Genomic DNA, 27,298 nt, shown 5'->3' with positions numbered 1-27,298 from the left:
TTACTTTAGTCTGTAGCAACAAGCACTGTCGAGCTATCATGGTTTATTGTAGAGGTTATAAATTGATAAGACCTGGCTCCTCAGGATTCCCAAACATTTTGAAAACTTTTAGAGCATTACCTGGTCTCTCTGTTGGAGAAATTGGAACACTGGAGCGTGAATTTCTGTGCAGAGTAAGCAAATGCAAGCAAGCAATTTGCCGTTTCTTGTTTTGGGGTGGGTTTTGTCTACAGTAGGTTATTTTTTTTTTTTTTACTTTTCTTTGCTATTTTAATAGATACAATGGACCCACTCTTATCTGGGCTAAATATCCAGCAGCAAAATCATCCATCTGGATCTTTAGCTCCCCAGCTTCATTCAATGCAGTCAGTTCCTGTAAACAGGCAGATGAACTCAGCCAACTTTCAGCAGCTACAGCAGCAGACGCAGTTGCAGACGCGTCCTCCCCAGCCACATCAGCAGCCCCAGCAGGGTATTCGACCTTCATTTACTTCACCAGCACAGGTTCCAGTTCCCCCTGGCTGGAACCAGCTTCCTTCTGGAGCACTTCAGCCTCCTCCAACCCAGGGAGCATTGGGTACATTGACAGTAAACCAGGGTTGGAAAAAGGCCCCGTTGCCTGGACAAATGCAGCAGCAACTTCAAGCAAGACCATCTCTAGCAACAGTACAAACTCCTACTCATCCTCCACCTCCATATCCTTTTGGAAGCCAGCAAGCTTCCCAGACTCACTCAAACTTTCCCCAAATGAGCAATCCTGGCCAGTTTACCGCTCCTCAAATGAAAAGCCTTCAGGGAGGGCCCTCTCGGGTTCCTACGCCACTACAACAACCCCACCTGACCAACAAGTCTCCTGCTTCCTCTCCCTCCTCCTTCCAGCAGGGATCTCCTGCATCATCTCCAACAGTTAACCAGCCGCAGCAGCAGATGGGACCAAGGCCTCCCCAGAGTAGCACGCTTCCCCAGGGATTTCAGCAGCCTGTCAGTTCTCCTAGTCGTAACCCTCTGGTGCAGCAGGGGAACGTACCCCCCAACTTCATGGTGATGCAGCAGCAAAACCAAGGTCCACAAGGTTTACACCCTGGTTTAGGAGGTAAGAAGTACTGAGACCTTTTATTTTAAAAAGAAAAGAAACATAAAATGGCTGGAACTAATGTTGCTGTTAGTTTTGAAAAGATCCTTTAAAAGACAGAATAAAGGCATAGATTGAGTGTAAAGTGGGTATGGGTGAATTAGCGTCAGCATCGCTTCATTTCTACTACCTGCCTCTGTCCTGTAGTGTCACCCTGATGACCTAAGGGTAGACTCTGGGCCACTGCAGGAAGAAGTTGCTGTGTGCAGTTGCTGGTTATGACTGCCAGTCGTCCACTTGACAGTTCTTCCATTGCCTTTTAGCAAGTTTAGGATATTCAGAGATGATGTGGGTGGTTTGGGTTTGTTCTTTTTTTTTTTTTTGGGGGGGGGGGGGGGGGGGGATTTTTTTTTTGAGAAAGAGTGAAAGTGTAATAGAACAAATGAACATTTCCTTTCTCTCTTCAGCTTCCTCTGTCACTATTTACATTTTCTACTACAGAAGTGAGGCATTATTTTGCATCTTCTTTTCTAAATTGTGGATGTCTCTTCTTGACTGTGTCTTTACTTGTCATCAGTTTCTTCCCATATTAAAGAGGAAAGAGCTATTACTGCCATTGCCTCTAAGAGGTCAAGGGATGTTTTAACTTCACCTTTGGCTGTCTTGTCTTTAGTTTTCTGCTTGGACCTCCGCACTCACATCTTAGTGCTCGTAGAATCCTTCTCTAACAGCGGAGGAATTTCATTTGTGAATCCCAAGATCTCTTTTGTGTCCTTGGTGGTTTTTTTTTTCCCCTTGAACCGTTTGTAGTTCTGTGCCAGACTTGTAGCACTTCTCTCTGCTCACTCATTTGTTCATCTTTCTCTTGAAAGGCTGCTCTCAGATACCCCTACACAAGCTCTTGCTGTTTTCTTTCTGTACTTACAAAGTATGAGCCATATTCTTTGTCCACCTGCACACACATATATATTCTAGTTTCTTGCATTCTCATGTTGTATGTCTGAAATCTGTCCAAAATTCTGTAAGGAATGCCTGTTTCTTGGTCTGCTGATCTGGACAAACTTCTTGGTTTCACTGTTGGTACTGTGGGCCTCACTGAATTCAGATGAATTTGATTCAGATGAATTGTCTCCGTTTCAAGGTTCTCCTCTTGCGGACTGTTCTTAGGATCTGCCAGTACCCTATACTTGGTATTTCTTGTCTTGTCTCCATCTGGAAGCAGTTATTTATTATTTGTTATAGTCACATTTCCCTACAGTTTTGCCTCACCAGCTGTATGTCCCATCAGGAGTAATTTCCTCTCTGTATTCTCCTCCCTTTCGAAGTAAACCTACTACAAACAAAACCCTACTTTTTTTGAGTTAAAAGTGACACCCCAAATGAACTATCAAAATACATTATTTGGACTTGCTGTAGACCGTATTGCTAAAATCAGTAATCCTGCTGTGAGCTATATCCTCAGCTGATTTAAGACAGGATTCTGTTGGTTTCAGCAAAGCTGTGCTGCTTCCACTTGCTGACATTTTTGCCTGGCTTCCGTACATGCTCATTCCTTGCTGCAATTTATATGTTAATTAAGTTGTAATTATGGATCTTTCAGTTTTTAAGCCATCTTGCTTTTAAAGGTTTGGTGGAAATGAGTACATTCAAACGCTTTCCATTTCACCTAGTTAATGTAGCAAATCAGGATATATATTAGATTTGGAGTAGGCCAAGTTAACACTTCCTTGTTTCCTCTGTTCAAGCATTCCTATGTGCAAAACCTTCCTAAAAGTTTAGCAGAACTAAAACTAGAGTCCAGTGATGTGATGTTCAAGAAGTATGTGTTCCATATTTGCAGATGGGTCTTATTGTTTGACCTGTAAACTTGATTATCTTGAAATATTAATTACAACCCTAAGACCAGATTAATTAACACAAGCAATACAATTAAGTGTGCAATAAAGCTGTAACTGCAGAAGGAACCAAAGTCAAATTCTGACTGTGTATCGTGGGTCAGAAAAATAAGAGAGGACAGGATTGCTTCCAGGTCTGTGGCATCGTTATTTGACAGTGGGTTAAAAAGAAGTGGGTTCTGTTAAATCCATTGATGCTGCTGCTCATGTTGGTAGGTAGAGGGAAGGTTTTGCTCTCTGTCCCAGGGCAGTGGTGATGTTTTCGTATGTCAAAGGGTGGACATTGCGCCAGATAGGGGCCCGGGAGAATTCCTTGCTCTTGCGGTAGGCATAGCAGGGTTACCTGGACGAGCAGCCGTGGTGGGCTCTGGACATGCTGTCTCATGAGGTTACTCAGCCCACTCTGGGTTGAGAAGCTATTTCGAGTGTGCGTACACACAGCAGCAGCACAAAGGAGTGCTAAGGAGCATGTACCTGGTGTATTACGGTGCGGGTTGTTGAGAGGAGCACATCACTGTTAACGAAAGTGCAAGTTACTTGTGTTTGCGTACATGGAGTAAGTTAAGGGCCTGATTAGAGTTGCGATGCAGTAGAGAAGAAAACAGCAAACTGTGGTACTTTAATTTCTGGTTTCTAAAAAGTCAAACATGGACTTTTTGCCTTCTCTGTGGGTAAGTTTTGTACTTAAATTACAGTTTGAACCGAGCCATAGTACCTTGTTAGGCAGAATTATTGCACAGATAAAACTATAAATCTCTGCAGTGGGTTTCATATCTTGGCAAAAAACCACTTTCTGCCTAAACCTGTAACATGACAATACAAACTCAAAGGTAATCTTCCCGTCACACTCCAATTACAGATATTCTCTCTTTTTTTTTTTTTCTTCTTGTTTTCCATACTTACTAATAAGAAAATTCTTGTGTTCAGGAATGCCCAAGCGCCTCCCGCCAGGGTTCCCTGCAGGCCAGGCTAACCAGAACTTCATGCAAGGTCAGGTGCCTTCCACAGCTCCAGGAACACCAGTGAACAGTGGAGCACCACAGCTGCAAACTAGCCAAAACGTGCAACACACAGGTCTGTTTGGAATGTGGTGTCCCCCAGTTTGGTTTGTTTGGGTTTGTTGGTTTTTTTTTTTTTCTGTAGAAAATTACACCTTTACTTGTGTAACACAGATAGTTAAGAACTTGAATAGAAGTAGCACTGAAATGTGGAGGTTAGGGGTAATAAAGATGTAACACAAAAGGAACTTCTTGTCTGGGGGGGCGGGGGGAAAAATGTTATTATCTTAGAAGCAGAACAACAAAATAACTTGTTCTGCTTTGAAAAGATTATTCATTAGTTCCTTTGAAAGCCTTGGAAGTTTGCTTACAGACAATCTTGTAAAAATTAAATCTTTAGTTCACAAATGTCTCCATTTAACAATTCAATGATTAGTCTTTTGTCTGGATTAGAGATACCCTGATAATGTCATGTCATCAGTACGCCATGTGTATTTATTTTTTAACCCATTATAAAATAATCTCAAGGTTTGAAGCTTATTTTGATTAGGAATTATTCTATCGAGTTAGGTGGTATTATAGAAAATTTTCAAACTTGCATACAGATAACAACTGAAATTAAATTTCTGTTATGTCTTCTGCAGTGGGGGGTACACAGGAAATACCAGTCTGAGTGTTTATTTTGAGAAGTATGATGTTCTGTTTTGACAAATAACATGTATCTGTAGCATCAAACATTGCATCACAGGACTGCAAATGTGTCAGATATTCCAGTTCATTGGAAAAGGGAGGAAAACAATCTGGAGTACTTACTCAACATCAAAAGTTGTGAAAACTCTTATGCCGCTCCAATCAGTTTCTTACTGGCAAATTTTTTTTTTTTTAAGGTGGCCAAGGTTCTGGACCTCCTCAAAATCAGATGCAAGCACCGCATGGCCCACCAAATATGATGCAGACCAATCTAATGGGACTTCATGGAAATATGAACAACCAGCAGGCTGGTGCTAGTGGGGTGCCACAAGTTAACATGGGCAACATCCAGGGACAGCCTCAGCAAGGACCACAGTCTCAGCTCATGGGAATGCATCAGCAAATTGTGTCCTCTCAAGGACAGATGGTAAACATTCAGGCTCAGGGATCGCTGAACCCTCAAAACCAGATGATACTTTCTCGAACTCAGCTCATGCCACAAGGCCAAATGATGGTGACACCACAAAACCAAAATCTCGGTCCTTCTCCCCAAAGGATGACCCCACCCAAACAGATGATTCCCCAGCAGGGACAACAGATGATGTCTACACACAATCAGATGATGGGACCTCAGGGCCAGGTCTTGTTACAGCAAAACTCGATGATGGAACAGATGATGACCACTCAGATGCAAGGAAATAAACAGCCTTTTAGTACTCAAAACCAGTCCAATGTTATGACGGGGCCAGCTCAACTGATGAGAGGACCAACACCAAACATGCAAGGAAACATGGTGCAGTTCACTGGGCAGATGATGGCGCAGCAAGGCCCTGTGAATGGTAATCCTTCTCAGGTTATGGGAATTCAAGGGCAAGTTTTAAGACCCACTGGACCCAGTCCTCACATATCTCAGCAACTTGGGGATACCGCTACTACAACAAATAATGATGTGAATTTGACACAGATGTTACCCGATGTTCCTGTGCAGCAGCCAAACATGGTGCCTTCTCATATGCAAGCAATGCAAGGAAACAACAATGCTTCAGGGAGTCATTTCTCCAGCCATGGGCTGCCTTTCAATACGGGGTTTAGTGGAACGCCAAATGGGAATCAGATTTCCTGTGGGCAGAATCCTGTTTTTCCTGTCAATAAAGATGTTACGCTCACAAGTCCGCTCTTGGTTAACCTTCTACAGAGCGATATATCAGCAGGACACTTTGGTGTGAACAACAAACAAAATAATCAGAATGCCAACAAGCCGAAGAAGAAGAAGCCTCCAAGGAAGAAGAAAAATAATCAACAACTAGAACAAACAACGTAGGTTTAATATTACATTGTTTTTATAAGGGGCATGGGGAAGCTCCGCAGGCAACTTGTCAATGTTTTTTCAACAAGTATGGGGTGAGAAAGGACCTGTACCTCTAGCAATTTCTCTCAAGAGTTAAATGGTAACCCACTGGCAAGTCTGCCACTGGAAAGTTCATTCAAGATTAAAAAAACCCAACACACAAGCATCCCAGCTCAGTTATAAACCCACTTATAACAGCCCCGTTCCTTACATGTACTGGGTAAAGGCAGTGTAGAATGTGGCAGATGGGGCCACAGCCCTTGGAAGAGGAGGTTGCGTTTTTTAAGCAGTCTGACAGCCACGATCAAAGGTTGGGAAGTACTTTCAGAAGAATTAGAAGCCTCCATATAACATGTGCAGTAGAGATTTGGCGGGGGGGGGGGGGAGGGGTGTTTCCTGATTTACATGTACATCCTGACATGTTTCTGCTTGGAATTGAGGTGGACTTCTCTCTTAGTTGAAGCTGCAGCTAGAATTTAGAGGGAGGAGTCTGAAACTTTCTGGGTATGAGAATAACAAGCCCAAGCAGTGCTGGTTTTCCAGGCCTGGGAGAGATTAGGAAGGAAAAAACCCCACAACCCTTGAGAGGGAAGAGGCAAATGGACAATACTGAGAGAGAATGAACGAGTGTACCTGTGCAGTGGAAATAAAAGATAGCCGAATCCCTTCGTTCCTCTTTGGCCAGCATATTCTTCATTGGCCAGCTGTCCTCTAAGCTTTTGCTTGTTGACAGCCTACTGATACCAGCACAGGGTGGTAGACTACTGCAGCCATGCCATAATTCAGCTAAAATGGTAAAGGCACATATGCTATATCTAATTATTCTAATGCTGCAGGTGAGCCCCAGGGGCACTGACGGGAATCCACCTGATGGAAATTCTGGGGATTGTTTCTAGTTTGCTTTAGAAAAAATGGGAAAAACTTTGCACAGAAAATTCTAACACAGGACTATCCAGATTCCAAAGTTAAATTCTTAAACAAACAAAAAGGTAGCAGTGGCACGTTAAGCTACTGGCCTGGCTCTGGTTCCAGCAGTCCCACTCCTTTGAATAATCATTATAAGTCTTTAACCTGAAGTTTATGCTACCTTTTCCAGAGACACATGTCCAGTTCAGTGCAAAGAGTGGATGGCATTCATGTGCTAAGCGACTGTTCAATACTTTGTTTTTTCCCTTGGTAATTCAGTGCGTAGCCCCAACCTGCATTTTCTGCACAATGTCAAGATTCTTTTGTGAAGATGGAATTAATTTTCTCCTGGACATTTTAGTTCTGGACTGAAACGACTCGCATCATCTATAGCAAGTGACCTTTTGTGACAACCGTTAATTGGCTTAACTAGTGCTAAAATAAAATGCAGGAGCTGTTACGTGCGTTTTACAGGTGCAGAAATGCTGCATAGCGAAGGTAAAGCACAGCATGCTAATTTAATAGGCCTTGGAAAAAGTCTTTCAAATACCTGCTATATAGTTATATATGGTCACCATATGGCCTGTCAGTTCAACACTGCTGCAAAACAGGCCGTGTGATTCCAGATTAAATCCAACGGAGTACGCAACCTATGGCCAGCTGTGAAAACCTGGTTAAAGTAACTCGGCTAGAACCAAGTGGGCAACGCAGGGGTAGACTGCAACTTCGGGGTGACTTGGAGACCCTAACTGAGGTGCCAGCTCGCCTCTTGCAGTGCCTAACTCGTTACGCCTCGTCAGCTGCTGCAGTGCGTAGAACAGGGCTCCTTCATGCCCAGGAGAGCGGTCACCATGACCCGTCCTGCTGCCGCGAGGAGCAGGGCAGCCCGGTAGGGATGGCCACGGTGACGACGTGCCGAGCTTTCTAGCTCTGCTAGTCTCTGGCTGCATGGAAGGGAGGTATGAGGGCACGTAGGTGTCTTCGTTTTGCCATTCCAGAAATTTTAAGTGCGAGTAGTTTGGCGAGAGTGGGGTTGTAACGGTATTATCGCACAAGGTAGTGTTGTGTGGCCCAGTTGTGAAGAATAATAGTAGCGTAACAGTAGAACGTGCATCTTCCTGCTTTTGTTACGTTACATCCTGCAGAGTCTCAAATAAATAGCGAGCAGATATTTTCCTGTTTGTTGTTCACTTGACATTCAAAACTATCCAGATGTCTTTCAAACAATAACAATGTCTTATTTTCCTTTGTATCAAAAACATTCATGTTGCGTAGCTGGTACCCAACAGCAATTTGTATAGTACCGGTAGGCACTGCTGGTAATTCGCAGTGAAGTAAAATATGCAAACCTTTTGTCGCTATTAGTCATCTGCATCTTTCATGGAAGTTGTTTTTTTTCTTTCCTCAAGACAAAGACAAAAAAGACCTTGTATTTCTAGGTAGGAAAGATCTGGTGCTATGTGTAAAAAAAAAAAAAAAAAAAAAAAAAAAATCAATTCCAAATGGATTCAAATAAAATAATAGAAGCCACTAGTGCAGCGAGCTGTCTTGCCATGGACATGACAAAGGATTCAGAGGGAGCGGACAAGTTGGCACTCTCTTCTGAAAAGAAAGTCCGTTAATCGTTAAAGAAAAGCCATGTTAGGATTTTGTTTTCATTGGTCTTACTGATGATCACCCAGCTTCAGTGTGGCCTGGGAATATCAATTAACGGATATATAAGTCTCTCCTATGAGCCTACAAAGCCCCACAAGACTATTTGCTTGTTAAAAAGTTTTCAGAATAAAAGAAGCCTAAAATACAGCTTTTGTATTGAGCTATGACAACTCAAAATAATTCCTAGCTCTTAAATAAGCCTTTTAATGAGATTTCGGTGTACTTAACAAAGGAAATACCAATTTGCACTTATTCTATCACTTAAATTTTCAGTGAGCGTTCTCTTGCCATTGCTACCTGCAGAATGCTGGTTTGGCACCCGATACGGATTAGCATTTTGTTTCTTAATGGGCTGTATATTAATGACTTTATCCTTGCAGGAGCATTAAGAAGGGAGCGATCCTTATAAATGTTTTTGAGATTATTCTCCAGCAAAAGGAGGGCGACTGCAATGAAAGCTGTCTGTAATACCTTCCTGCCTCGTTTGCTCGCGGCTTCCCCAGCATCGTTAGGCAAGCTCAGCGTTTTCCTGTCGTGGAACTGCTGATACTTTTAAATCTGATTTGGATCACTTTCTTTTGCGTCAGAAGCAAATAGGATGCTTTTCATCTTGGCTTCTTCTCTGTCACTCTTCCTCAGCAATTTTAGAATTCAGAGCAGCAAACCTTGTGTGGAAATGCAGTTAATTTGATAAACACACTAAAATGATTCTGGGGTTTTTTTTCCTTAGAAATAATTTCTGAGATGTAATAATATAGTAACAAAAGTACCATTAGTAATATGGTTTGTAGACTGAGCCATATTGGAATGTAAATAGGATAAGTGAGCTATTGAAAGAGTTTATTCAGCTGAGTCTAAAACAGTTTTAAGGGTTTGCTTAATTGAGCAACTCGGCATTGGAATGAAAACCAAGACGTTTTGGAGAAGTAGGTTGTTTAAAAGTGATTGCATCTCTTTTCTGAACCTGAAGACTGTAGGTAATGGGATGTAAACCAAGGAAAAAGATACTAGATGAAATGTGATTGTAGATAAAACATGTTAGTTAATTCTCTTAAATACAGGCACAAACAAACAGTTGTTTAATGTTCCCCTGTGCCCTGACCATAAACATGTGTGCTGGTGGAACAGCAATAATCCACTCCGTAAAATCACCGCTGGCATTCAGGTTTGCAGAATCCGCTGTGACGTGCAGATGGTGAACAGCACTGCAGGACGGAGAAGTTTTTCTCAGCCGGATTCAGAGAGCTTTTAACCGTAGGTCTGGAGGTGACGGTCCCCCCAGACCCATGGGAGATGAAACTCATTTAGCATCAAAGGACAAGCACCTTTCTGTAAAAGCAACAGTTGTTGTGGAGCATTGTACCATGTCAGCAGGGCTGGTTCTGCTTGCACCTGTACTGTAATTTTATTTTTGCACACCTTCTTTCAGCACCTGCAGCCCTTTTTGGTTTTGTTCTTGTCTTCTGGAGTTCTCTCTCCACTCTGATGAGGGATTTTGTATCTGAAGGTCGTCCTTGAAAATGCAGCTGGTGGAGCCAAGGGTTCGCTTACAACAATCTGTACTGTACCTAATGTGCAGTTGTGGGTTTTTTACATCCAGAGCAATAGAAAAGAAGAACAAATATGGAATATCTGTCCCTCTCACACAAGCTTCTCATCTTGCTTGTTATTGGTATTCAGAATTTGGGGGGGGCAGGTTTGATGAGTGGTGGTTGCTAAGTATGCCCAGTGAATTTCAGCTATGTTGAAAATTCAAGTTCTATTTAAATTTTCCAGCAATTACAGCAGCAGTCTTTCCTACAACAACTGCTGCTCTTTGCTAGCAAACCCCCCTCCTGTCTGTTTTGCAAGGTTCGTACAGTTTGCCTGATTAGACCCATCTGGCAGGAGATGTTTTCTAAGAATCAATTTTGTACCATGATTGCTTTCTAGGTTAAACCTGTTTGTGCAGTGATGCTCTCCATCAGCTTTTGATCTCATCTTTAACTGTACCATTTTTAATCTCCCGCCATTATAAAGAAATCAGAAATGGCAAAACTACAAGTTTAAGACTGTATTCACAATTATACACCTACATCAAAGGCTGCAGCTCCTCTGGGTGATTTTGCTGCCAGAATTTTCGATTGTGGCTGCTAGTATAATGCTTCTGGGGCACATGTATGCATTTTGCTGTTTTTCGTCAAATTTCTTGCTGGAGGCATGTAAGCCTACAACTGCTTCCCAAAAATTGCTGGTGTGCTGGATTAGACAAAAGGTTTAACTCCAGATACTTCCCTTGGCAACACTTGCCTGCTCAGAGCAGTGCTTGGAACGGTTCGGTGTTTGCCCCATTTCTTACCTTTCTTCTCTCTTGCTTTATGTTCTCCCCAGTTTGGACCTGCAACTGTTAATGGACCTTCAAGTCACACGCTGCTTTTTGAATGTTGGGTAGTTAATGGGACATCAGGACAACCTGGGTCTCTCCATGTCAGCTGTACAGATGCTCTGTTACTCTCAAGTAAAATGAAATAAGATGGATCTCTCCGCCTTTATATACTTCACATTCTTATTATGCTGAGAATTTCTTTTGTCCTTGGCATTTCTGCATGCTTCTGCCTCTCTTTGTTGGCAGTGAGCTTCTTTTGATGTCTTTAATGTTATCTTGGAGCTTTTATTACCTAGATCTTTTTACAGCCTTCATATATTCATGAAGCTGATAAGCAGTTAAGGTCTTTTACTCTTCATCCCTCTTTATCTTATATCCTCTGTCCATATACATCAATACCTATAGGAACTTGTGTTTTTTCTAAGTCTGCAAAAGCTGTTTTGATTCAGTTGGATGTATTAGGCATTGAACCTGAACAATTTTGAATTGTCCTAGAGAGTCTCCTGGAGCATCGGGTACCTCTGGAGCAGGACTTGGGGGTACTGGTGGATGAAAAGCTGGGCATGAGCCAGCAATGTGCGCTGGCAGCCCAGAAAGCCACCCGTGTCCTGGGCTGCGTGTCCAGCAGCGTGGTCAAGGGAGGGGATTCTGCCCCTCTGCTCCGCTCTGCTGAGACCCCCCTGCAGTGCTGCGTCCAGCTCGGGGGTCCCCAAGACAAGAAGGACATGGAGCTGTTGGAGCGAGTCCAGAGGAGGCCACGGAGCTGATCCGAGGGCTGGAGCACCTCTGCTGTGGAGACAGGCTGAGAGAGTTGGGCTTGTTCAGCCTGGAGAAGAGAAGGTTCCGGGGAGCTCCAGGAAAGCTGGAGAGGGGCTGGTGACAGGGGCAGGGAGTGACAGGACAAGGGGGAGTGGCCTTAAACTAAAAGAGGGGAGATGGAGATGAGATGTGAGGCAGAAATTCTTCCTTGTGAGGGTGGCGAGGCCCTGGCACAGGTTGCCCAGAGAAGCTGTGGCTGCCCCTGGCTCCCTGGCAGTGTTCAAGGCCAGGTTGGATGGGGCTTTGGGCGACCTGGGCTGGTGGAGGGTGTCCCTGCCCATGGCAGGGGGTGGGACTAGATGGGCTGTGAGGTCCCTTCCCACCCAAACCAGTCTGGGATTCTGCAATCGCTTACAGAACCTCTGTATCCCACGAAGTTCTGTGCTCTGGCGAGTAACAGTTTCTGATATGTCAGTGCATTTTTGCTGTGATGTTATCTGAGGTCCCTGATAACCCTGAGCTAATGACTTCTGGGTACAATGCTGGAAGAAATGGTGCTACCATTACAAGAAATTCTGTGCCTCTACCCATGACATGTGTCTCTACAGATGTCACAGCACTATTAGAGAGAAGCCTATTTAGTTAAAATCTATGTGTATCATTTGGAGTATCCATTGCATTCTCTTAGTTATACAGCTCAGATTCAGGAAAGGAATGTTTCAAATCAATAGAGCACCAGGCAACTTGTTTCCTTTTCAGTGGTATTTAAGGCACAGGAAAGACTCAGCAGGCCTGGGCTCCGTGTTCAGTTTTGTGGTGTTACACCAGAGGTAGCGGTGCGTCAGTGAGGTACTGGCAGGTCTGTGAAAAGCGCTAGGAATTAATTACTCCAGTACTTCGTTATGGAAGCAGAAGTCAAGCACTGATGTGAGGGCTGGATCTTAATTGCAATTATTTTTCTTTCAGTTCTTCAGAACCACGTCCAGCTGGCCTGGAGGAGAGTGATCAGTCATCGATGTCTGGAGAACAAGGAATGAATTTAGATAATTCAGGCCCTAAACTTCCTGATTTTGCAAGTAGGCCACCAGGTAGTAGGATTTTTGTGTGGATTATTGGAGTGTAATAACTGTAGGAGAGCTTTTAACTGATCTTTGTGACCATTCTGTTTTATTTGTGTATCAACGCATTTGAGCCCAAAGCTTTTTTTTTTTCTCGTATTAACTAATTGGTAACATTGTTTAAGTGTTTTCTTTGAATTAGCTCAAAATGAAGAAGTGGCCACATTCTCCTGTATCATCCTGCAGGTATCATATTCAATATGGTAGAGTTATTCAGCAATAACATAATGGATGAAAAATTCTTTATTTCTAGTTTAGCGTTAACCAGTAGCTGATTTTTCAGAATTAAAAAATAGAGGTTGCAGTTGGAATTCTCCTTTGCACGTAGGGAGGATTAAATCCAAAGTCTTTAAAGGAATTTCTATTATAAGCCACTCGGGTGTTCTTAGCACCGCTTTTGGCCAAGTAATACGTGGCAGATTCTACCTTGTACACTAGAAAATGTCAGGTGTGCAGCAGGAATGCTAGTGCATGTCTCACAGGGCCTGTCAAACTCTTGAGGTTGTTTTAAGGAGTATTAATTAGTGAAAGTCCAACTCTACGTTTGTAAGTGAAAGCAAGCCCATGGCAGTTGCAGAGACTTTTTGGGTGGCATGAATCTGGAGTGATAGCTAGTAGCTGATACGATACACTAAGAGATGTCCAATTAAATGTTATGCAAGCCATTCATACATTAAGTAAAAATATTTGTAAGAATTAAGTAAAACGTTTGTCCTTATTTGTAGAGCCTCTTTCATTAACGTGGCTCTCACGTAAGACAAACAGGCTCCTGGCTATACTGTCTGTCCGATCCTGTTCGTTACAGAAATTCCGCTTTCTCTGCTCTTTGTTTGTTTTAATGAATGTATCATCTTGTCCTCTTAGGTTATCCATCTCAGCCAGTGGAACAAAGACCACTTCAGCAGATGCCACCTCAACTCATGCCACACACACAGCAGCCGCAGCAGCAGCAGCCACAGCCGCCACCACAGCAAGCCCAGGCGCCACCACAAACGCCGCAGCAGCAGCAGCAGCAGCAGATGATGATGATGCTGATGATGCAGCAGGATCCCAAGTCGGTCAGGCTTCCTGTACCACAAGGAGTTCACCCACCTAGAGGGCCTCTGAACCCAGATGCTCAACGAATGCCGATGCAGCAGAGTGGTAACATGCCGGTGATGGTTAACCTCCAAGGTCCTGGATCGGTGCCTCCATCTCCTGATAAACAAAGAATTTCCTTGCCAGGCAATCCTCCTCTGGGAAATAATGCAAGAAAAATGGTTTATCAAGATAATGCACAGAATCCTTCCAGTTCACCCCTCGGAGAGGTTTCATCAGTATCCTCCCTTTCAGAAGGTGGTGGAGCTGAAGGCCCCCCAGCATCAGGAGCTCAGAATAATTTGACGTCTCATTTAGTAGTTTCACAGAACCAATTAATGATGACAGGACCCAAACCTGGACCATCCCCACTTTCAACTGCCCAAGGTGCAAGTCCCCAGCAGCAGTCTAATTCTCTGCCTAGCGCGCTCACACACCATTTTCCAAATGTTGCCACCCCATCGCAAACTTCACGGCCTAAAACCCCGAACAGAGCAAGCCCAAGGCCATACTATCCTCAGACTCCTAATAACCGTCCACCTAGCACAGAACCCTCAGAAATTAGCTTGTCTCCAGAGAGACTCAATGCTTCTATAGCTGGTCTGTTCCCTCCCCAGATTAATATTCCTTTACCTCCCAGACCTAATCTCAACAGAGGCTTTGATCAGCAGGGTCTTAATCCCACTACTTTGAAGGCCATTGGCCAAGCCCCATCAAATCTCACAATTAACAACCAGTCTAGTTTTGCTGCTCCACAGTCACACAAATTGGAAGGGGTGGTCAATTCAGGAAAACAAACCAACACTGGAGGAACAAAGAGAGCAAGTCCAAGCAATAGTCGAAGGTCCAGCCCTGGATCGAGTAGGAAAACTACACCAAGCCCTGGCAGACAGAATTCAAAAGCAGCTAAATTATCATTGACACCTCAGCAGAATCCACCTCTCTTGCAGAACATGGAATTACAAAGAAATATGATGGCTGGTCCCTCTCCTTTGCCAACGCCCGTGACTACAAGTTTTCAAAATACCAACGTGCTAAGTAATCAGAGTCCTGCAGTTTCTGTAACTGCTGTGACTGGCATTCCTGAAGACAATAAAGAGAGCGTTAGTGTGCCTCAAGATAACGAGTGTCAAAGTGCACAAGGTGTCCAAGGTAACAAAGCCCAGCCCAGTGTTGAACTAAAAGGTATCCCTGCGCCAGAAATGAAAATGTTGGTTCCAGAAGAACAGTCAAAAAAAGATGGGCAAGCCTTAGACACCAGTAAGCTTCCAGTCTTGGAGGAAAGTAAACCCATGGTATCTCCAGCTATGAGGGAGGCACCAACTTCTTTAAGTCAACTTCTTGATAATTCGGGAGCCCCCAACGTAACCATTAAGCCCCCTGGGCTGACTGGTCTGGAAATGGCACCGATAGTTACCACTGGTGAGGAGCTGAAGAAGATAGCTGTCATTCCTCCACTGCAGGATTCATCCTCGAGCAAAGAGCCATCTAATTCGCTTGGCTTGCCTCAAAACAATGAGCCCTGTTCAAATCCAGGGCACCAGGAACTGGGAGAAGTAAACTCAAACGTTGCACAGAGCGTTCCTCCAGTAATGCAGAGGCCTGTCAGCTCTTCTTCTATTTCAGGTCCTTTACCCCCCAACCAGATAACAGTTTTTGTAACTTCAAACCCTATTACGTCTTCTGCTAATACCTCAACACCGTTGCCATCTCACTTGCAACCTGCGTTAGTGTCGACTGTTGTCACAATGCCCAACGTAGGGAACAAAGTTATGGTTTCTGAGGGACAGTCAGCAGTTCAGTCTAGCACCCGGCCGCAGTTTATTACACCCGTTTTTATAAATTCATCGTCGATAATTCAGGTTATGAAGGGCTCTCAGTCAAGTACGATTCCAGCAGCCCCAATGACCTCTAACTCGAGTCTAATGCCTCAGTCGGTTGCGGTCGTTGGTCCTTTGCATATACCGCAGAATATAAAGTTCTCCTCGGGGCCCGCTCCTCCCAGCACATCCTCCAGCAGTCCTGTTTCTAGTATTCCCACCAGCAGACCACTGGTTCTTAATCCCTTGGCACCTCCTGTCCAGCTGCCTTCTCCCGCTACGACTTCTTCCACTGTTCCTTCACATCTTCCTGCTCAGCAGCTCAAAGACTTCAGCACGGAGGAGGCTTCTTCTCAAAGTGGTGGATCGAGTGACCAGTGCTCTGTTACAGCAGCGCAGCCTGGACCTGTTGTTTCACCGCTTCTTACGAGTAGTCCGGGATCTGGGAACAGACGCAGTCCTGTTTCATCGAGTAAGGGGAAGGGAAAAGTAGACAAGATTGGCCAACTCTTGCTGACTAAAGCGTGCAAGAAAGTCACTGGCTCCCTTGAGAAAGGGGAAGAGCAATACGCTTTGGATGGAGAAGCAGAAGGTCAGGGACTAGAAACGTCGGTCCCAAATAGTTTGGGAACAGAGCAGTCACCAGCAGAACTAGAAAATAAAACTGTGACACCTCCAGCACCCAGTCTTATAAAACAGAGCACTTCTGGGCCTGGCAGTTCGAGCGTCAGCACTGCTGCTCCCGCCTCTGCGTCTCCGAGCGTATCAACAAGCACTCCTCCTACGAGCGTACTATCGGTTGTAACCACTCCCGCCATCCCAGACCTCGCGCCTGCAGCACCGAGCACTAACGGTAGTAACCCCGGCGGTTTACCAGCTGAGCAAACCGGGGTCGGTGTGGCAGAGGAAAAAGGAGCAGCACATCAGGAGCTGCTGCAAAGCGCAGGTGAGTCCAGTGCTACCCTGCATAAATGGAAGAAATGAGATTGCTTTTGTCAGCTTCCGAGGTGCCTTTTTCCATGACCGTAATAAGGTTTAGACACCGTAGCCAAGGCTGACAACTCCTTTTTTGTTTCTAATATCAGAGTGATACGCAGGCTTGTATTTCACTAAGATTCACGTTTCAGATGTTTTATTTCTGTTTCCATTTACTGCTTAAATGGGGTATTTGTCATGAACATACAACGCAGTGACAGAGGAGTGACTTCCCGTAACCGTTAGAAGTGGGGAGAAAAGGTGGATGTGTCAGTAATGGCAAAAGTAATATTTAAGGTGCTCTTATACTGGTAGATATACTGGTATTCTGCTTCAGTCTTGCCAGAGACTTTTTATTTTTGTAACTTAATTCATTGACTTAATTATGATATTTTGAGTCAATAATACTAGTTCCCTCTTTGAATAACCTTAGCCCTCTTAGGGAAATAGCTGAATAACCTTCAGAAGGGAAAAAAAAAAACCCCAAACTCCAAAACCCCTTATGTCTAGGGAAAAATTAAAATGCTAATTTCAGGGAAATACCTGAAACAGTGATAATAAGCGCCCAATTCAAATACATAAAATACCTTCCCATCTGAACTGTTTTCTCCTTTACTATTTTAATTTGAGGATCTGACAGCCTTTATTTATGACATTGTTAATCTATTGAAAACGGTGTGGAAATAAACCATCACTCTTGAAGTAAGCTGTCTGAATATCCGTTATGCTTTACATCGCGAGTTTAGACACAGAAGATAAAATCATGGAAGATAAAATCCACAGAAGTCAGTGGAACTCAGAACGTCAGCTCAAATGTGACTTTCCCGGGGGCTATTAGATGTATGTCGTAGCTGCACGCCACTAGAAAATGGAGATATTCACTTGGAGCTTCACAGAAGGAATCCTGGTTTGTTAGGAGAAAAATGGAAGTGGATTTTTTTTTTTTAAACTGGAATGTTTAACTTTCTGTCTTCATGTTCTTCCTAAGTTCGTTATCACATATAACAAAAGACTAGAAAGCATTAGCCCAACGAGAATTGGTTTTCTGTCTTACTTTTTAACTTGGCAACCTGAGAAATGTTAAGTCACATCATCTTATTGCCAAAGGACTTCAAGGGAGCCTCTGGAGCATATATTGCACTCTTGCAATTTAATTGAAAGAGCGAGGGCATTGATTCGTTAACAAAGATGCTCTTTTCCCCCAGAACTTCTGTCGAAACAAGCATTACACTGAGAGAGACTAAATTTTAATTTCTAGGACTTCCTTTAATTTTTCAGTCTGGTGAAAAACTGTTACCTTTAGAAATGCGGTTTATGATACTTAATTTCATCACTTAATCCAGTTTGAGAGAACTTGCTTGGGATAATTTTGCCCAAGTTGTTGGTTAAAAGCGGGGAGGTGTGCGTGGTGGGGGGAAAGTAGAGGGTAGGTTACAAACAGGGCATCTGTAAATGCCAAAATGCAGTAAGCTGGAAGATACAGCGTTTTGTAAAAGCAGCCCGATCGCACAACAGAAAATTCTTGTGACTCCCTTTGAAAATAATGCTTTTTCCCTCCACTTTTATTCTAGCATCCTCTCAACATTTAACACAGAAAAAAAGTTCAGTTGCAACATCAGACAGTACTGTTCAAAGAACAGGTAAATCTTACTTTGGAAAAGCAGAATATAGGTGAACTAATCTCTTTATGTTTGTAACTAAAAATGCATTTATTTTAGTGCGTATTTAATGGTCGCTACTATGCTTGGTAGTTTGGGGGTTGGGTTTTGGGGTTTTTTTATTATTTGTGCTTTTGGGATTGCTTTTCTTTCTTAGATACATCGTGCTTTAGAAGTCTCCAAAGCCTTGTTGGAGCTTCAGTATGGGATCAAGTAAAACAAATGAAAAAATCACCAAGGCAGTTTTTAGACAGTCGTAAGCTGGAGGGACTGGATTAGTGATGATGTGTTATGGTTGACCTTTGAAGTTTTGTTAAGAGCAAATAGGAGTTTTTCTTTTACATGGGACACTTCTGAAAATATTTTCAAAAGCCATGCTGAGAATCTAAGGTTTAGAGTTATAATCCTTTTTTTTTTTCCCTGTTCAGCTTTTAATGAACCCTTGGCAGTGTTTCAAGGATGCAGCCCTGGCAGATGACTTTTTGTTGTTGCCATCTATATCATGGTGTTTCACCATCAATTCGGTGGTGTTTTAAATAAGTAATATCCAAGATGAGTAGGGAAAATGGATAGATGTGGGCTTGTGCACAGGAAGTGCCACTCTCTAATCGTATTGGAGATGGCAAATTGATGGAAGTAAAGCTTTCAGAAAGTAAAAATAGTACTAAATTGCTTTAATTGAACTTCATTTATAGACCTTCATGCACCCTGTCAGTCTACGTCCGACTCGTTGCCCCAGTGCTGATGTGGCGGTGTTAGGGAGTTCCTGCTGGGGGAAGCACCGACGTTATCGATTTTTACTATTGGATATTCTCCCTGTTCAGATTTTGGCTAGAAAGAGAAGTAACTCTGTCCTTCTGTTGCTTAGTCTATTTTTCTTTTGTTACCAAGGCACCTCTTTTTCCCAGACGGTGCTATATACATTTACACTGAAGGGTCTGACGTTCCACCAGTACAAACTGTAAGGCGTATTTACTGTAAGGGGACAGATATTACCCATTTTCTGACTTTTTTGGGTTTTTTACACCTTTATTCCTTGTGCACACTCCAGCAAAACTTTGGGTGCTAAATCGATCTTAAAGGCAAAGCCGCAGGTTTGTGCACTGCTGTCCCAGAGGTTGTAGGGTGCGTAAGGGTGAGCTGGAGAACACGATAGGCAACGTGACGAATGAACAGCGAGTTAATACGTTGCATCGTAATGGTAATCCCTAAACCACAGCGGTTTCTCACGAGAGATGCTGTGTTTAGGTATAGGTACTCCCTCTCAACAAAGGATCTGGTGGATATGGGGAGAATTAAAATATGGACAGTAAAAAGATTAGAAATCTTGTATGATGAAAAAGAGAGTTGTTTATTGTAGCGAAGGCTCAAAAGGAAACCTGATCTCTAGGTATAAAATCACTATGAGAGAGGGAGAGAGAAAAAGAAGGCAGGTCAGACTTCTCTTTATGTCGTCTCCTGAGAGATTTTTTTTTTTTTTTTCCAATTCAGAAGTATAATTGGGCTTCATAAAACTGTCCCAGATATTGCTGGGAGAGGTAGTTGGCTTAAGGCTAAATTTTATGTGCTTAATAGATGCAGATTAGTATTTTTAAGGTTTAAAACTAATAAACCCTAGAAGTTTTAGAAGTAATAAACTGTCTAAAATGGAAGTTTAAAAAAGGGAGAGGACTGTAGCCCTTGTCAGGAAGTTTCTCTGCAGTTTTCTTTGCAGGGTTCCTTTTAACTTCTGTGCCTTGGCTGGTGCAGACCATAATCAGAAGGAGCACCTGGCTGATGCAGTATCTTGTTTGATATGTGAGCTTGCTTTGCTTTGCGAGAAACGGTAGCCGAGAGAAGTTTGTTCTTCAGACCTAATACATAATGAGAAAAATGTGAGCTAGTCCTGCCTTGTCACTGGGTATGTACTTCTACAGCAGACTTTAAAATTATCTTTTTCTTTTGTAGAACTTGAAACAAATGCTGCAGTAGTTGCTGGTCAAAGGTAAGGAGATAGTTTGTGTAGATGCAGAATAGATAATAGCTTTCGTGGGAGGAAGTCCCTTTCTCTTTGCACAATTTCTGCTACTGCTTTTCATCTTCTTGTCCATACCCTTTCTGTCCTGCTAAGACATGGGGCTAGTTGAATGTTTCAAAACATTGCTGAAATGCGGAACGTAAGGTAACTTTCCCAAGTCTGTCTTCGTGCTTTGGGCAGTGTTTCCTCTTATCCCCTCAGACCGGAGTGTTTCATGTCCTGGAAGGGTCTTGGTGGTTCCACTGTTCGGTATTTCCTGAAAACAAATCAAAACTAAAACCCCCAAAGCCTGCAGCTTAGCTGTCCTGTGAATGTTTGTTTTCTGAAAGTAAATCTTTCTAAAGTTTGTTCGTCTGCCTTCGTGACTGCTTTCTCCAGATTCCCTCTGTGTTTGCTTGTTGACGCTTTGCCGAAACCTAATAGGAGAGCCAGGTAGAAACTTCTTCTTGTCCCGATTAAGACATTCCATAATTAAAAGATCAAATTCCAAATGGTTGTGTTCTGTCAGAAGAAAATACGGTTTCCAAGATCTATTTCTGTTAGATTCTGAACCCACCAGGCTCTTAAACTCAGTCTAAGCAGCTGTAATGACAGACAGGGTTTTGGATAACTGTGCTGGCACAACCGGCCGGGTTTTGACGATGTCCTCGTCAGTGGAGTGATCCCCGAAGCCGGGGCAAGAGGTGCAGTCCGCTCACCTGGTTCATCAGGAGTAAGGCCTTTTGTAAGGGAGGTGATGCAATACATTTTCTCAGATCAGGAATGACTCCGAATTGAATATTTAACTGTATTTACCTTCACGTGGATTGGGATCTTTCTAGGTGATCAGAGACAAACTGAAATTTCACGACGAGTTTTTTTTTTTAGGGTAGAATTTTTCTAAAAAGCCGAAGGTGTGACACTTGGCAGATGAGCAGATTCTCCAAACAAAGTGTCCTTGCGTGACCATTCTCCAAAGTCATTCAGCACATCAAATTACCGCGAGCGCATTTCTGTTTGGATTTTTCCGGACTGATGCTTTTCTGAGCAAGACCGGAAAAGAAGGAAAGTTTTCAGGCAAATTGTAAATCTAGTGATGGCCGATAGTCACAGCGGTCAGCTTTGAGCTCCTGGAGTTAAACACCATAGAGTACACGTCTCAGGGAACCTTGCACCCTACAGAGCACTAGAATTATTTTTACTTGGGCCAACTTGATTTCCCCCTATAAAAGGAAAGAAGTGATGTGTTGGTTCCTTTGAGACAATCCAAACTGTGGATAAGCTGCTAGAATCTGTAAAACTTACCTGTAATAGCTGAACTTCAGCTGAGGATGCCTGTTTGCTCACCTCCGGGTTTCAGCTGCCCAGGTTACTTAGCAGAGACCAGTTTGTGACTGGGGATTTGGTTTATAGATTGCCCGTAACACTACGGGAAAAGAGATTTCAGTATTAATTTTGTATCTGAGACAATCCACGTGCTTCCATATTCTCCTCTGCTGTGTGTTTCCTCGCTTGAGAATGTTTGTCTCTCCTTCCATAGACAAACTGTGTTTTATTTCACATGGCTGTTACTTAAAACTGCAAGTATTTGTAGTAGTTTTTCCTCTCAAAGCAGGACTTCCTTGGAAACAGGGACACTAGTGGAACCTCCGTAACGCACAGTCTGCTCTGTGTGTTTTCAGGCAGATCTCTGATTAAGGCAGCCTTTCCTGAAATCTTGCAAGTATCACCCAAAGGGCATGAAATGAGTTTTCTTTCTCCTTTTCCATTATCAGCAGAATAACGTATTTGTTTAATTACTTACCTTTGAATTCACAGGAGCTAAGTTTAGCTTAATCTTCAGAAACCACTTAGTGATCGGAAATTGTCTGACATTAATGGATTAAGGAGAAAACACCCAAACCTCAGGATGAGTTTACAGGTTTAAGAGTGATAAAATAAAAGAGGAGTTTAACTACAAAATTTATTGTCCCAGTGACAAGAAACATGGATTTCCACACTACCAAAAATTAATTTTTTATAGCAGAAAAAGCTTTCTGTTATAAAAAAGAAAAGATTTTTCACTTCAAGCTTTAAAGCTTGAAGAAAGTTTTTAATAAACCTTAAGCTTTTTAATATGGGAAGAAATCATTTGGATCAATGGAGTGAGTCTTTTCAGTAAAAACTAAAGCCAGCATACTCACTGAAGAGTTCGTAATTCCTCCTTATGTTCATCTGCAATTTCAACTCTGTATTCCCATATCGTAGCAGTCTCTAATGTAACTTGTTTGCTTTTCCTAGACTTCAGTAATGGTGGCACCTGTGGAAAACAGAGCAGACAATTTATAATGCATCTAATTTCTTGGTCTTCTAATGTTGAAAATATTCTCTTTGAGGACTTCTCAATTCTGTATCCTCTGATAATTTTTAATAGAAACGGACTATACTCTGGCTTACTCAGGTCATTCTTCATCTGATAAAACTTCTGGTATCTCTAGCATTTCATATCTTCAGTGCTAATAGTCCGGAACTGGTACCTGTGTCGGTCCATCCTCCAGCTTGTCTGAGTTGCATAGAAAAACATAATTCTTCTTACACTTCATCAGAAATATTTTGTCCCACTTTATTAGTAATGAGACAAAAGAGAATTGTGAAAAGTCTAAAACTCCAAATAGAAGAAATTCAAGAACAGAGGATTCTGCCGCTTCACAGGACACTGTAGAGAACGGACAGCGCAAGAGGTCCTCCAGACCAGCATCCGCATCCAGCACTGCAAAAGGTAAAATGCACAGCCGTCATTTCTCTGGAGAGGGCAGGAAGTAACGCGCTTCCCCAAATAATAACCCTTCCAATAACTGCCTCGTAACGATGGTTTACAGCTTGTGAGTGTTGCGTGCTTTTAACTCTAGTTTCAATGACTTAGAGACAGGTTGGTGTTGAAGTATTCACCGACATCTGTGCCGGCAGTAAATCTTGTATGAATTTCCCGTTGTTAAATTTGTGGAACTTGTTTTCTGCAGTACTCGTCAACGTAGTGCTCAGCAAGCTTGCCTAGTTGAAGTCAAATTCCCTTGGCAGAAACGCACTGCCGTTAAAAGGACTGTACTCAAGTCAAAAAGGGACCTTTGTTTTTGTTTGGGTTTTTTTTTCCCCTCGAAGCCTGAAAGACACAAGACAAATGCTTGAGTCTTCCCAAGCGCACGGTCAGCTCTTGCGAAGCCAAACGCTGCGCTTCAGGCGCGCTCAGGACGCTGCTGGGATGGCAGCCTGGAGCATCGAGGAGTGCTGCGTGCTACTGCACGGCGCCTCGGCTGTTCTTTCCAAGAACATGTGAAATCCTAAAGTTACAGATATTAACCCACGGCGTTAGCAGTTGCTGACGTGCCTTATTTCTACACGGGTTACAATCTTTAACGAGGTATGCGGCGTTTTGCGTGATACGCACGGTCGTTACTGGAATGCACGGTCCACGGTGCCATTCGGCATTTCTGAAGCTAACTCTGTCAGCTCCTTATGCTTAAGGGTCAGAAAAATTCTGATGGACAAAAGTTGTGCGAGAGGGTAGAGAGAGAGACCATCAAGAGACAACATTCGACCAATATTTTAAAGATAACGTACAGAACAAAGAGGTATTAATATAAAATTATTATAAAAGGAAGTCAAGTTGAATTCAGCAACCATTTTCCATACTGAAGATACTAAAGTTTGATGGTAAGAATATTTGCATTTTAAGAGTTTCAGAGAAGACTTCCAGCTATCCGTAATTGTGCAATGACTCTCCAAGGTTACACGGAGGGACCTATTATGTTCTGCACTTTTGTGGCTGCTGAATTTAATTAAATTTACTTCTTGTGGCAGGTTTGTGCAGAAGAATCTAAGTCTGTATTGTAAAAATAAATTATCTTTCATGATTGTGAAGAAAAGTTTGCAAAATGTGAAGCAAATGTAAAATTGATTTGGTGATACCTTCCTGAGTTTGAGGGCATCCGAGACGTATGACCTGTCCCACATACTGTAATGAATAAACCTAAACATGACAACCAGTGGCACGTCAAATTCTGAAAATGTGGGAACGTGAAAATACATCAAATCCAAATAATACCAGAACTCACCTGAGGGTTTTGTACTGACTCTGTTATTCGTTTACCTCTGTAAGTAAAATCGTTGTTTTTAAAACGTGCATCTGAAACTGCCGCAGTATCGGAGGGTTTTGCTTGAAAACATAGGTCCAGCCTTCCGTGTAGTCCCCTGGGCTCTGAGTACCTTATCTCCGTGGAGGCGACTGCCTACTTCCAAATTGTAGAGAAAAGGAGCAAAACAAGACTCTCCTGTGGAGGAGGACAGGCTGGAGGGTCAGGGAGGTAGCCGAAGAAGCGTAACGAGGTTTGCCGCTCGTGCCTACTCTGTTCTACGTTTTTATTAGAGTGAACCATGGCTTAAGGCAGCCCGTTTGTTCTGGGTGCTCCTGGCCTCCTCCTGGACACCCACGCTTACGTTAGCTGTGTCCCCACAAACTCGCTAATCCGTGCTGAAGAGACCGCGGGGCTGGGAGACGTTACCTTTTGAGGCAGAGGCTGACTGAGGTCGTTTTAAAAAGGGCAATTAGGAGAAACTTAAACAGAGCAGGGAGGGAGAAGCGGACTCGGGCCCGTTCATGTAGGAATTCCCTCGCTAAGCGTAGGGAAGGAGGCGGCAGAAGGATAACCAAGAGAAGAGGACGCTGCAATCAGCCCTTGTCCATGTGTGCGTGGCATGCTTCGGCGTGCGGGTTTTGGGTAGAAGCAGGCGAGGGAGGTGCTGGGGGTGCTCACGGGGTGCTGGGGACGACTGGGCCGCGTGCTGGGGGCTTCAGCAGCAGCAGGGACGGCTACAGCCAGTGCTGCAGCTGCCCGAGCTGCTTTCAAGGTCGCACCGCTGCCTGGAGGGAGCTGCGGGGACTGGAGGGGCCTGTTGAGATGTTTCGCTTCTGAGAACTGGTGCTGTACTGGTATTTTCCCTTTGCGGAGTACCTTTCCAGCAAGGGCTGTTTCAGCATTTACTGTAACTTCGAGTTTGTTAAATATTGAAATGTTGGGGGGTTTTTTTGTTTTGGTTTTGTTTTTTTTTTTTAATTCACCATTTAACAGCCGTGGAGTTGTACCGTTGCTTTTCTAGTTTTAGATGTCTTGGAAATTTTTTTCCCTTTTGACTCTTAAAATACACACAGCTCTAATAGCTTTTTTGGAAAATATCGTAAAGAGCCAAAGATACATCGCCAACATTTAAAATCACATTTTGAAAAAAAGTAATCTAAAGATGCAAATACCCGCGATCTTTACTCTTTCTTTTTTTTGTTTTGAAATGGAAACTTAGTGCCTTGGTAAGTGCGCTGACAACATCATCTGCTTTCACTGCAGCTTCTGCGAGTGCTTCTGGTTGTTCTGCTGCAGCGCTAACATTTTTCTGCCTTTCTGCGTACGCTGTTTTTCTGTGAATCATAAGGTACCACCAAAGAGTCTTGTTTTCTAACGACTTGATTTTCCAAGGACTCAAACAACTAGATTCTTCACTCGCGTGGCAGGCTCCGGAATGCCTTCCTAAGTGGGCTTTTATGACGCCATCCCCGTGCTGCTTGGGGCTGACGGCCGCAGTTTGTGCCCAGCGCCGCAGTTCCCGGGGACTTCTCCCTCTGGTACGGCCCAGCAAGTTGTGGCGTGTGGGGAGCCGCAGTTAAAGAACGTTTTTTTTTTTTTTTTGTGAGGCCGTTATATCAGGACTTTGTAAATGTTAAACTCGCTACGCTCGGAAATAGCGTCCCAAGAGGAGGTAGGGGGAAGTTTGTGTTGTGTCGCTGCTGACGGCGGCCGTCGGGGGAAAGGGTCCGTTCGGGTCACGTCTCGTGAAGAGTCCGTCCCGGTTCTGTGGAAATCCTGGTCTTCAGAGGTTTCCGCTCTGGTGTGATGTTGGAAAAAATAAAAGGGCAATCTGTGCACCTCTGGTGAATGGCTTACCGACTTCGTATCCATGCTTTTTTTCTTCTCTTAATTTCAGAAACGAGTGCCAGTGCAATGCAGTCAAAAAGAAGAAAATCCAAGTAAATTACTGCATGGAAACATGAAACTTGTAAATGAGTGTGAATTTACCAATAGCAATTTTGAGCTGTGATTTTTCTTTTTTAAATAAAATCCTGTACAGTAAGTCATTTTAATATTATCCTGTTCCCAATAAATGATTTTTTTTTTCTAAAAAACAGATAAATAGATATAAAAACTGGGTTCTTCTAAAACCCCCTGGATTTACAAAGTGAAGTCCAGGGTTAGCACATTAGGTTAATGTGTTTGTATGAAAAGGAAGGGGAGGGGAAGACAATTGTAAATTTGTTTCCACGTTTCATAAACAAATTAGAATACAGGGTTGTCATTTTTAGGTATTAAAATAATGTATTGTGCTGTTGTTTAAGTACTGTATGTGAATAGCAGTTAAGAGGGTTTATAAACAAACCCAATCTTGTTTGGAAATGTAAATAATTTTATTATATAGTAGATCCGATGTATTTGTTGTAGAAATGGACCAGTGAGACAAAAGAATTAAATTTAAGGGTTTGTATAATGTGGAATCCCTCATGCTCTAAATAAATGTTATTGTCCTATAATTTGGGTTGTATTATTATTAGCAGCAACAACAGCATCATTCTGAACAGGAAGACCGAAGGGATTATTTAGAGCTCTAGGCCTGCAAGCTCCTTATACGGAGCTTTAGGAAGGAATTTGTTTAACCGCAAACGAATTTGCCGAGGCAGCTGTCCCTGCGAGCAGGAGGAAGGGCCGCCCTCGGGATGCCAGGAGCCCCGGCCCCCGGCGCTCCCTGCCCCCAAATAAAGCTGCTCGGCGGTAACATGTGGCAGAGAAAAATGCGGTATTAAACAGTTTGAGGACTTTGTGAAACGCGGTGTGCGTGCGTCTGGGCGGCTCTGCTGCCGTCGGCCGCGACCGGTTTGTGTGTTCTGC

The 27,298-nt window shown here is 43.2% G+C and overlaps 1 protein-coding gene across 7 annotated transcripts in view; it reads left to right on the top strand.

Annotated features, from left to right (window-relative positions):
- NCOA6 (nuclear receptor coactivator 6) overlaps nt 1-26,943 on the top strand; it is a 47,868-nt gene extending 20,925 nt beyond the window's left edge. For 3 of the 7 annotated variants that reach the window (XM_054845048.1, XM_054845049.1, XM_054845050.1), the window contains 9 exons: nt 278-1,093; nt 3,895-4,041; nt 4,853-5,972; nt 12,656-12,777; nt 13,672-16,650; nt 18,251-18,319; nt 20,285-20,321; nt 22,943-23,091; nt 26,343-26,943. In XM_054845048.1, the coding sequence (XP_054701023.1) occupies nt 278-1,093; nt 3,895-4,041; nt 4,853-5,972; nt 12,656-12,777; nt 13,672-16,650; nt 18,251-18,319; nt 20,285-20,321; nt 22,943-23,091; nt 26,343-26,389 (5,486 nt within the window). In that variant the 3' untranslated portion in view covers nt 26,390-26,943. Of the gene's footprint in view, nt 1-277; nt 1,094-3,894; nt 4,042-4,852; nt 5,973-12,655; nt 12,778-13,671; nt 16,651-18,250; nt 18,320-20,284; nt 20,322-22,613; nt 23,092-26,342 lie in introns of those variants that run through there. The other 4 variants (XM_054845051.1, XM_054845054.1, XM_054845052.1 and 1 more) reach the window with 4 other exon arrangements.
- Nucleotides 26,944-27,298: the final 355 nt, after the last annotated feature.

Source organism: Grus americana, chromosome 17 (assembly GCF_028858705.1).
Source record: "Grus americana isolate bGruAme1 chromosome 17, bGruAme1.mat, whole genome shotgun sequence".
NCBI lineage: Eukaryota > Metazoa > Chordata > Aves > Gruiformes > Gruidae > Grus > Grus americana.
This window is presented reverse-complemented; position numbering and strand designations above follow the sequence as displayed.